General features: G+C 36.7%; 1 protein-coding gene across 1 annotated transcript; it reads right to left on the reverse strand.

Moving 5' to 3' along the window:
* Window positions 1-3,528: 3,528 nt before the first annotated feature.
* On the reverse strand, window positions 3,529-10,309 carry LOC136108356 (interstitial collagenase-like). The gene is made up of 10 exons (XM_065850091.2): window positions 10,208-10,309; window positions 8,941-9,185; window positions 8,518-8,666; window positions 8,302-8,427; window positions 7,432-7,593; window positions 6,945-7,062; window positions 6,149-6,282; window positions 4,824-4,983; window positions 3,830-3,930; window positions 3,529-3,629 (listed from the first exon to the last, which is right to left on the reverse strand). Exons 1-10 carry the CDS (start codon window positions 10,307-10,309, stop codon window positions 3,529-3,531), a joined length of 1,398 nt encoding a protein of 465 aa, XP_065706163.2.
* Between the last annotated feature and the right edge of the window lie 2,220 nt (window positions 10,310-12,529).

The raw sequence follows: 12,529 nt of genomic DNA on the forward strand, positions 1-12,529 counted from the left end.
TAGTGTTTGCTCAGAAGACATTTGAGTGACAGATGGTGGAGGTTTATGTCACTCAAAGCACTTTTAGGGTTTCGCAACTTGACCACCTACACAACATAGCAGTCAATTTGCACTGCCCATGGGAGAGAGGCCCGAAGATGTTTTTTTCGCAAGTGATGTTTCACAAATACACTTATAGCTGGCCTTGAGGCCTGGGAAAAGAAGAAGCTGTATAAGCAGCTGCTGGTTGTGGTTTCCTTATACTTATCTTTGACATTGGTTAGAGCTGGTGGGTGTTCATCTACATCGTGACTTCTTTTCTCATCCTAGAATTGTTTTTATCCAGTCTGCAGTAAAGTGACCCGTTTTAACCCAAAAAGGTCACCTCCTAGCCTCATCATATCAGTAGTACTAAGTAACGCTACACAAAGCATCACATGAATCATCAACACTGCTGCATCACAGTGACCTTAGCACAACACCAGCAAGGATCCACCTTTCCTAAGTGTTCACGATGTGAGGATCTGTACCTGAGTTACTGTCTAAGCTTGCTTTATAACAACAGAAATCTAATCAATATGGTCAAATAGCATCTAGAGAGCATTTCATCTGACCACATATAGAAGGTAAACTTAGGGTGATCTATGCAGCTCTTATGAGCTCACTGAATGCTTTGACCAACACCATTGACTATGATGAGAATTTAAGCCTGAGATCACATGAAAACATTTAGGCCGCAACTAAGCTGCCTGAACAGTGATTTGTTGTGCTTTTGAGACAGTCTAGTGACCCTGGTACATTGACACAGGCCTGGTTGCTGTAACCCAGGACTCAGAGGGAACATGTGCACTCTATACTGGCAGCTGGAGGTCAACTCAGTCACCCTGATGGCACCAGGTGCCTGGTCAGGCAGCTGAGTTGAGCCACTACTTTGCAGATTTAATCCTATGGTAGAGTCAACAAAGCTGAATCATTACTCAGCTTGAGTGTAAAATATGGGACAATGGCAAATGATTCAAATAATGTGTTTGACCCCTGGCAAACCTTTAGCAAAGGTCGCTGCCTGTGAAGGCAGGATCCAACCACCCGAACATAGGTCCCTGGAGACAGTGTAGGCTCTGTGGGGCTCTGGGGAGCACTGGTCTCCCACAGTCCTGTTTCACACCAGCATGGGTGACCTAGACACCCCACGTTGCACCTCAAATGCACTAAACACATGTTTAGGCAATTGTATTTCTGCCTGGGTAAATCTGTGTCAGTTAATAAAGATACGGGCTACCATTACTCACAAAAACAGTAACCAGACACTAGGGAGTGGTACGGTATTCCATCATAGTACAATAATTAGCAAATGGGACTGTAAACTTATTAAAAGGGAGTAAGAAAAATATCAGGTGATTCTGTGGACTAAGTTGGAAACAACACCCAGATTCCAAATTGCTGAAAGCGGTGCTTGTGCCTGCAGGCGGGCGAGAGCTGCTGGCACCAGCTGTGCCCTCCTCCTAATGATGTGACTGGGATGGAGCAATTGCCATGGCCATGTAGGCAAAGGAAATGTTCACTCACATAAGCAGGGGGAATATTTCTCACAAATAAATCATTCATTCTGAGCTCTCAGTCTTCTTGTTCAAGGGAAATCCATAAATTATTTAAAAAAAAAAAAAAAGTGGCTGGCAACTAAAATCAGAACTTCACAGGATACCAAAAGGAATGGACTCAAAATATGCCATCGTAAACTTCATCCTCTCTTTAGCTTCTTCTTCATCTTCCATGGTTTGTAAAGGACTTTTTATCTCCCTCTTCAAAACATAACCACCTCCTTACCCCTCATCTAACATTTTCTCTGTCGTTTGAGTACCCACTACTTTTTTCTTCCACAGGGGGGTTAGTGTTCTCTACTAAATCTGAGGAGCTTCTCTGTCATTTCCTTGAGGTCTTCTGCTTCTACTTTGTATCTGAAGGGAATATGTGCCCCCAATTTTTATTTTTTAATACATAATTGGTCTGGTAAGAAATATTATATTTCTCTATAGATCTTGTGTTATGTTTATAGCTCATCTCTGCTAGAACATCATAATCAATTTAGATTTTTATACTTCTAGAAGAATTTTTGGTTAATTGTTGTTGGTAGTTCATTAGCACTGGCTTACACAAGAAAATATGATTAATTAGCATTGCTACTAAGTTTTCAAATTAAAGAACCAGTACCTAAATCACCTTGTGAGAACAGGAGTCACATAAGTTAAGTTCTTCATTAAACACTTTGATTTACTGTAATTTATTTTTTATTATTTTATAGTAATATTTGTAGGGTTTTATAAAGAATATAATATATTTAAATTAATTTTCAGTTATACAATTCCTTATCTTTGAATAGTATTTAGACTAAGTTTTACTCCTGAATTTAATAAACATAAGAACTATCAAGTCTATTCTTTATTCATGAAGGATACAATTTAATAGGCTTGTAATATAGACAGGTAAGAAACGAAAAAGATAAATGGAGGCATTTATATAAGGTTACACATTCTTTTCTCAAAATACAGCTACTGCAGTTACAGTAACCTGAAACCTTCCTCTGAAGTATGTAGAATAATACAAATGTTGCATGAGATAATACTTTTTGTTATGGGTGTATGGCTTCTAATGTTATCAGCTGAGCTACGAAGAGAAAGCAAGTAATTCTTCAAACATCATTTTGATTGAGGATATTTGAAAAAAAAATGCAGCTAGGCTCGAAGTCAAGCTGTCTTTTTCATTAACTATTTGTATCAGAAATATTTTTGGCCAAGAATTTTCAGTTTTTAAGGAAACTTTTTCATCCTTTAACCCACTGAAGTTAGGAGGGATTTACTAACTACTGGAGTAGCTAACACTTGAAAGAACCTTGAATAAAGAGGCTTATTTGTCCATTATATGATTTGTCTACTTGTGACAGTAAGGGACTGGTTTCAGCAATCTCAGAGGTCCTTTCTAATCTGCATTTCCAGGCTTAAACCCAGCTCCTAAACCCAAAACATGAGGGAAAAAACCCCTCCTACACTTGCAAAGACATGCACCCAGAAGGGAAAGCTACAAGTAGAAGCTGGAGACAGAGGAACAGTATGTGGAAGTGTGATTTGTAGAGTGATGCTAACGAGTCCCAACTGGCCTAATTACCCAGAGGATTTGCACCAGGGCTTGTGTGAAGTGATGGAGTTCAGAGCCAGCTGACTGCTCCTTCCTCTGGCTTTGGGAAAAAGACTTAATGTGTCATTCCAGAATACATTTTCTAGTGTTCAAAAGTGAGACTGGGCTCTTGAGTATTAGTATGAATGAGACATCAAAGACACGATTATATGATAAACATAATTTATTAGGAAACTTCAATGTGAAACTTCAGGTGAAATTCTGATAAACTATACAAATGTATTTGTTTTACAATAAATAATTATTAAAACTATACTCCCATAGAATTTGGGCAGAAATCCATTGTGACCCGATAGTCATGAAACGTTGAAAAATTCAGCACATAAAAACATGCAGTGTACATATGGTAAAACATTGCAATTAACAATTAAACCAACTGATGCTCTTCATCTGTCTGACAATCCGTTTGGCACGAGGATCAAACTGGAACTGAGTTGTACCACGGAAGAAGTAGACATACCCTAGAAATAAAATTTAATCCAATTATATTTCATAGGTGACTTCAGTATTTTTGGAAAAAAAAAATACCCCAACATAAACAGCCGATGTATATTTGCTATTTTTCATTTTCACGTCTACTAAGGTTTTTGAAAACAAGTGCCTCTATCTACAGAAGCCCAAATATTCAAGTAAACCCATATTAAAGGTATGTTTTACTTACTATCTTTCTGGAAAGCAGCATCCACTCTGCCAATTTTTCCGAAGTCGGAGATTATTTTCCTTGGATAGCCATGATCCATGGACTTTTTGTTTTCATCATACCTTAACACAAGAAACATCATTGCAATTTGTGGGAAAGCAGCAATATTTTGAAAGTCCAAAGCAAATTCATACACATATGCTACTCTACTCTTCCTAAAAAGTCTTACAAAGATTAGCCAAAGTAGTTTTTTTATTCTTTCAGTTATGTGTTAGGGTCTTCATGTTACGGGTGTTGTGAGATATGAAATCCTGCCTTTGGTGAATATTGTAACAAGGCTCTCAAGGACCTTGGGAATGCAGCCCAAGAACACATTAATGCATTTCTGGTCTGTCCAGAGCCTTTGCCATCACTTGCAAACAAAATAAATTTCTCTTTTGAGATGCTGGAGATCCAGTTCAGTATGAAAACAAAACATAAAGCTCAGGAATAGAAAGATGGTACCACAGGCCTGAAACATACTCATATTAGTGTAAAACCTTGTATTACTTAAACAAAATTACTCTCTGAAGTTTGTCATGAGCTACACTTAAATTGTAAATACAACCAGCTGTACAGCTGGAGATTATATACCATTTGTTCATAGAGAAATTCAATAACAGCACTTTTTGTTAGCAGTTCATTTTGTCTGAAATATGAGTGAAAAGTGTAAACTAGCATAACATTGCTCAGAAAAGCTACACTGTTGTGAAGAAAAAGTTAATAATTTACTAGAAAATCATGCATTTATTGGACAGATGATTAATTCAATACCAAGTAATTACATTCCTGCTACAGGAATCTAATGAATGGCAAAAAACCCCACAAAACTATAGAAAAGTTGATGTTTCCTTCCAGAGAATCCTGTTTAAATTTCTGGAGTATATTTGGATTAAATATCGCTGTATTTGAATTTTAAAGTCATGCGTCAGTCCTGAGGGACAAGTGAACATGGAAGACGAACATTAAGTCTTACCTCCAGTATCTGTCAGCTATAAAGAAGTATGTTTTTCCTGTGGTTTCATCACTGTAAGCTGCATTAACTCTTTTAACAGTCTTTGGGAACCCCAAATGATAGATTGGTTTAGGATAACCAGGTGCAATACCATAACCCCTGAGAACCCAGTATTTATTCTCTGAAAAACAGAAGGACACAGCAGTTGGTTTTGCCATTTATAAACAAATTGTGTTTAAATGGCTAGCAAACAATTTTTCTTAGATATCAGTATTATTCCTTTCAGTTTATTACTTTAGAAAATGCTTCTAAGCCTTACACTGGACATACATCATAAAGACAGTTGAAATATCCTTTGTTTTTATGAGTAAAACAGTAGAATCATGAGATGAATGGATAGTACTTTTACCAGATTTTGTTCAAATGAATACAAAGTATCTGTCTAGGTAACAGTTTGGGGAGGGCTGGAAGCTGATGTATTAGTTCACTGACATTGTACTGGGATATTGAGTTCATTAAATTCATGTAATATGTTATTTGATTATAGACCCACATAATATTTTGAAAACTAGACAATGTGCATTAAATTAAACGCAATGAACATATTCATACATGGTAATATATCATATGCTGTGATATGTGCATAATGAAGTTATTTGAGACAGTTAAAGCATATTTGAGACATTTAAAGAAAAGAACTGATTGTTTTTTCCAGTAAACAAACAATTTTCCTCCCACAATATGCTTTTCCACCAACATATATTTCTTTAATCAAAAATATCACAGAATACTAATAAGCATGTCAGTTTTCTAAAGATTCCCAATAGTCTGTTTATGTAATTTCATTTTTTTTATATTTTCCACAAAAACAAAATGTTTTGACTAGTCTAGTAATCAGTTTTCGTGCTCCTTTTTAAAAATGAACTTCACATTTTTGCAAAAAGTTGCATTATTACATGTGATAACAATATATTCCATTCTAATAGTTAGAATAGTAGCAGTACTATACAAATGCCTGTATTTGCCAACTAAATTCAGAAAAAAATCCTTCTGCATAAAGTGAAATCCTGTTACCTGAAGAAAACTAGGCCTGAGGATGGGAATCTATTTTAATGTCTTGTTTTTCAAAGCATTAACTAAAACAGAGGGGCAAGTTTTCAGGATTATGACCTCCAGAAATCTCTTCTAGCACTATAACTCTATGAGTTTAATTATTTGTAGATTTGCAAGATTCTCTGTTTCATTGATCTTCCTTTAAAAACCACTTTGACTTCTGCATTTGCAGAGTTTGCAAAGGGGCAGGGAGGAAAGGGTCAGAAAAAGTAGAGAATTTCAGAATCAATTACCTTTAAAAAGTAAAACTTCATCTTTCTCAACATTTTCATAAGCAGCTTGAATTCCTGATGGTAACTTTGGCCAGAACAGTGAGATAAAATTGAGCTCTGCCTCTGTCCTTGCAGGATGTTTGCGCAGCATATATCTGTTTTTTTTTAAAAAAAATATACGTTAAAGTAGTTCCACTCCTCTCATAAGTGCAAAACAATTATTACATCTCCTGGAGTATAACAGGAGAGACATGGGTGTAAATATTTTCATCCACTTAATGTAAAGGAAATCTAGAGTGAAGGCATTCTTGACTTTAGCACCTCATTTACATGCCAAAAATCATGCAAGATGAATATAAGCCCTTCTGTGTCTCTGTAGGATGGGCAGGCTAAGAGTAATCGCTTGACAAATATCTTCCTATGTACCAGTGCTTTCAGTTCTGCCCCTGCTCTTGTGCTGAGGAGTAGCAGGAAGGTGACAGTGTGGGAACCATGGACACATTGTGAAGGGACATGAAAATGCTCTTGCTTTGCTATTAGTTGAATTGAGTTCCCAGACAAGTTGGTTGCAGCACTGTCCACAGCAGCAGAACAGTTGGTAAACAACCTACAAGTCCTCACCTCCTTCACTGCTCGTGTCAATGAGGGCTCTTGGGATTAATGATTTGAGAACTCTCGCTTGTGTAAATATGTGTTGGTTTTCTAGTGTTTTTCTTTGTACTGCATTCCGAACGGACAGTTTTCCGTTGTAGATTACAGATTTTTTTAAAACTACTGAATATTTTAAAGAGATAATATATACACTTATTGTTGTTACCTGCCCTTGAAGAATATCATTTCTCCACGCAGAGTGGTAATAGCATCAAATGTCAAATTTGGGTCGCAAGCTTGTGGTGTTATGGGTCCCGTTGGCTGCACAGCAGCATTAGACCGTCCTATAGGAAGAATATTTTATCTTTTAGTACAGAGAAATATAAAGGCAGTGTTCAGAAAGTCTCTGAGAACACCAAGAATCTTCTTTACAGAGAATGAGGGGGCATGTTATTTTAAAATAAGGGTCTGACACTAAAAACAGGCTTTTAATGCCAATAAAATCAGTTGTGTTCATCTTTTACAAAATGAGTTTTCTGCAGAACTGCATTTCAGTTGAAGTTAGCTTCCAGGAATTTTCTCTCTTTTGTTATCCATTGTTTAGCAACAGTTAAACTTCTCATATTGGCGGGACAAGCATATTTTAAATATATTCTTATCACTGTTTACCAGTCTCCCAAGTAGAAACATTAAATAAGAATATTTTTTCTTACCATAGATGGCTTGAATGCCATCAATGTCATCCTGAGGAAGAAGAAATTCATTGGGGTCTGTGTAGGAGTAAGTTGGATACATCAGAGCTCCAGGATCGTTTGAATGAGACAGACCCAGTGAATGGCCAAGCTCATGGGCAACGACAATGAACAAGTTGTAGCCTGTAGGTTGAAAATAATATGAAACAAAGTAAAATCTGTTTTAATATTCAGCATAGTTCACTAAATTGGAAACACTCCTGAACTACACTAAAAGAGAATATGTGAGTAATGCTATCAATATTACAACTCAAAAATACTATAACAGAAGAGCTATATGAGTTCTTAAAGATTTTGAGGCCTTAATTATGGTCTCATTGTCCTTTCTGTAATGTCCTTGTGTCCTAAACACAAACCTTGTTTCTCTTGCTGTCACATAAACTGCTCAGATAAGCATCATGTCAACAACGTGTGGAGGTTCAATGATCCAGCAGAAAAAGGCCTTCAAAAACAATCCTTCAGATGACAGTTTTGGTGATATTGGAATTCTCTAGTTAGCACCAAACTTTGAAGTGTTGGGCTAAGAAAAAAACTGACTTGAGAAGTTCACCACCAGATCTTCCTCTATCCAAGCTTTAGGCTTCATCTGAACTAAAAAGTATTTTTAAGTGTTGACTTTGTTGCCATTATAAGCCACTATGACTTAAAAATGTCTTTTCTGTCAATTGATTACCACAAATGGCATATAAGGGAGGAAAACAATTTAAAAGGACAAATTCTTCCACTTGGGTTCACTTTTTGCCTGCGATCGGGCTCATGAACTAAGCATCACATGAGCTAAGATTGTATGAGTTAAAACTGTATAAATGGATCCAGTTAAAAAGCCCTTACCTCTCCCATCTTTGGTCCAGGCTTCCTCCTCATCAAGATGTACATCTCCACCAATACCTTCACCAGGCTGAAAAGCATGAGCCAGCTGCCCATTGGGACCATCAAAAGGAGAGTTGTCTTGATGGTCTAAAATGAAGAATGAAATACTCAGTTAGAATCCTAAATTATTTCCATGATTGCAGATTCCTATTTGCTACACAAAGATATCAGTGTTACCTCTATAAGCGAAAGAGATCACTATATCTGCTTCTTTGTCCTCAACCTTTCGGAATGTCAGTGGTGTCACATTGCTCCAGACACTGAGAGCTTTTCGGATTGCTTCATCTACATCAGCTTGTCTCATCTTTGGGGTGTAATTCAAAATCCTTCAAAGCAAACCAAACACATTATATGTTGTTAAGAATACAGAATTTGAGCTGAAAAATAATAATTTGTACAAAAGTCAGAAATCTTAGACATATCTTTCATGAATGAAAAATACTAATGGCTTAATTTTAGATACCACCTTCTACCATCTGCCTTCTTCCAGAAATCAGTTCATCACTCTGTATGTCCGTATATGGCATAATTAATAATTCAGACCCCCCAGAGTTGAGATGCTAGATTTGTGCATTTTTGAATAAGATTAGGAAAGGTTACCTGTATGTCAGATCATTTCTCTTCCATTTGGGATTCCCTGGTGTGAAAACATATTCCCCTATATCAGGTACACCGCATCTGGTTTTTTTCATCATCTCCAAAGTGTCAAGATCAGGTTTCCCGGTCACTTGCAGTCCAAAGAATTCCTGCATTTCCTTGAGCTTTTCAGCAAGGAGGTTTCCAGACTTGTTTCTTAAATGAGGCTTACGATCCCTTTGAAGACCATAGAAATTCTGTAGGTAACTCTGAATCAAAGTTTAAAAAAAGAACAGAGTGGCATATCAGTACATCATATTCAGTCACACTTAAATTTTCTAAGTAATCTTGAACTATTCCCATATCTGCATGCCATGTGTTTACCAGGAACAAGAAGAGCCTATTTTCTCTAGGAACTGGTGTGAAGAGTCAGATATAACTCAAAGTTCTCATATAGTTTTCTGAATTTCTTGTTTCACTGATGGAATATAAGAAGAAATGTCTTTAAAATTGAATACTTAATGTTAATAATTACTTCCATAGTCCATTCCAATACTTCCATATTACATTCCGATAATTACTGATTAACAACAAAACTTATGAGGAAGTTTATAACTGGTCTTATTCAATGAACCAGAGATTGGCAGCAAGACTCCACACAGCCAGGACTCCCAGCAAAGCAGGTGAGCACTCCTAGAGAGGCAGCACTTGGCAAATCATGTCATTTATTTTTAGCTACAAAATATGATATCAGGAACTCAAGTCTTCCTACTAGATTTCAACAATTTTGTGTCCAATAAGCACTGTTGTGTCTATATGTTGTGTTGGAAAACTCATAGATATCCATTCTTTTCCAAAGTATTCCATAAAAGATCCATTCTGCAAAATGTTGAAACCTATGCTTGCTTCAGGCAAGGTTCTTCCCTTATGTTACTGAGACCAGTCATATCACAAGTTTCAAAACACATTCTAAAATGTAAGTTGTTGCTGAGTTTGACTGTTTCTGCACAGCCACAGAGCCTTGCTGCTATAATTCACGCTTCATTAGTTTTTTTATTACTTTACTGACAATGTCAAAAGTGAAGTTAAGCAATATTCAGACAACTTTTCAGTAAGTAAATTCCACATAATTTTCGCACATTTTCTAGACTGGTAGGAGAAGCTTTCTCTTGAAACCTCTGCAGAATGGTACATATTTGGTTTCAAGACATATTCAGTGAAAAGAACTGCAATTATAGTTAACTCTCAGATTACCTTATGTTTCACTTAGAATGCACTGAAAGATATTTACCTCTACAATCTGGAGGGTTTTTGTTTCATCTTCTTCTGGAGTCACAGGAAAAGCAGAGGAGATGGTCACATATAGCAACGGGAGAAGAAAGAAGTTTTTCATCCTTGTCTAAGGTTGTCTGCCTCAGTTTCACTCTCGAGATATTGAACACACTTCTCAGCTCTGTTTATATAGCTAATTTGTAAATCAGTGTCAGTCTGACTCATGCTGTATAATATCCTCTGATTAGTAAAAACGATGCATAACAGTTTCGTCATCAGGTGGTGACGCAATGTGTTTAATCTTACTGTCCTCATTTTGCCTGAGCCCTCCGTTTTGGTCAGTTTCATAGTTTTAATGAATAAAGAAATGCTGTTCAGGTAGAACGTGGAGGTACATTTTGTATGTTTTTTTTTTTTTTTTTTTTTTTAATAATAAATTTAGACTACTTATGGGACAAGGTCTTAAACTGAAGAAATAATAGGAGATACCATATAACAGTAACATGATGGAACATTGTATTATAATGAATAACATTATGCTATGTAATATATTATGTTGTAATATGTAATAATGAAATAAAAAAGACAGTACAAAGAACCGATCTTATCTAGGACTAATCAACACTATGACTCTAGGGCTTTCATAAACTAACTAAAACTTCTATCTAAAACAAACTTGTGATGGTAGCAAAACTGAGTGCTGAAATTATTCAACATTTTTGACTGATATTAACAAAAATCACTCATGTTACTGGAATGCATAAACTGGGTTCCCATATGTATGGTAAGTAAAATAATGTTTATGCTCTTGCCAGCATGGAAAAGGTCTCAGCTGCAATAGCATGTTTGGAGTCAGACAGAGAGCTGAGCTCTGGTTGGAAAGGTTCCATGGAGCCCAACAGGAATTTTTGTGAGTCTAGAAAAGGAAGACTGAAGTAACCATTTTGTGACTCTGGTTTTACTATTTCATTGAGGGAAGACTGAGGGGAGTAATGATAAATGCTGTTAAATATATGAAAGGTTTTACTAAAAGGGAAGCAGTGACTGTTCTCCACATCTCTAGAATGTTGTTTTAAACAACAGTGATTGAGTTTAGACATGAAGTTTGGGATTCAGTTGCCAGAGTGCTATTTGAGATGCTCCAAGGAATCCCACTTGACCTCCAGATGTAGCTTCTGTGTCGTGGCAGCCAGCCCCAGGTGGGTGTCTCATAGAATCATTTTGATTGGAAAAGGTCTTTAAGATCATTTAGTCCAACCGTTAACCTGACACTGCCAAGTCCACATCTAAACCATGTTCTTAAGAACCTCATCTATGCATCTTTTAAACACCTCCAGCAATGGTGACTCCACCACTTCCCTGGGCAGCCTGTTCCAGTGCCTGACAACCCTTTCCACAAAGAAATTTTGGCTAATAACCAGTCTAAACCTCCCTTGGTGCAACTTGAGGCCATTTCCTAATGGTTTTGTCATGTAGATATCCACAAGTTATCTTGATGTCTAAGCTCCCATTTCAGACAATGAATTTTAGAGACTGATTCAACTGACCATATGACATGGACTTTAAGATAAGATCAATTGCTCTCTATACTTCATTGAGTGTATTGGCTAGGTCTCAAGCAACAATAACAGAAGTTTAAATACCCAGGACACATATGAGAACCTACAGTGTAGACTCCTAAACTGAGGAATATATTTCTAACAGCAAGGACAGCTGAGTACCAGAGTAGATGGCCTGAAGTGGCTGCAGGTGTGCTAACTCTGGAAGCTGTCAGGTACAGGTTTTCGTATTGCTGTCCTTGTTGGAGGTACAGAGCCTCTTCGGAAACCTGAAATGGGAAACAGTAAATGTTAGTATGAGAGGGAGAAATGTAAATATGTATCATTACCATTTTTTTCTGATATATGAGCAAGTTTTGTTCTGAAGGACCTCAATATAGGATGAAAATGTTAACTGTGTTGGGAAGTACTTAGTTTCTCAAATGTCAGGGAAAAATAATATAGTTAGTAAATGATTCTACACTCACTGCAATGTAGCATCCCCTAACTATATCTCAGTTTAACAGAGCAGACATCATTCCTGGGAAAAGCAAATTACTTTATACCTTCCAATGCGAGTCCCATTGCTTGTCTGGAGTGATTGAATAAAGTTAATACAGGACATTGCAAAAGCAGAAGCAACAATACAGTAATGATATTTGAAATGACTAGGACAATACTCCAAAGGATACAGCTTTTGTAGATTTGTAAATATAAAGAGATTTAACCTCATGGTTCTTAGTCCGAGGAAAATTCATGGTTGATGATCCTCAATCCATCTTGATTTCCAGACAGGAACAAGA

The sequence above is a fragment of the Patagioenas fasciata genome, chromosome 1 (assembly GCF_037038585.1).
Source record: "Patagioenas fasciata isolate bPatFas1 chromosome 1, bPatFas1.hap1, whole genome shotgun sequence".
NCBI classification, from domain to species: Eukaryota; Metazoa; Chordata; class Aves; order Columbiformes; family Columbidae; genus Patagioenas; species Patagioenas fasciata.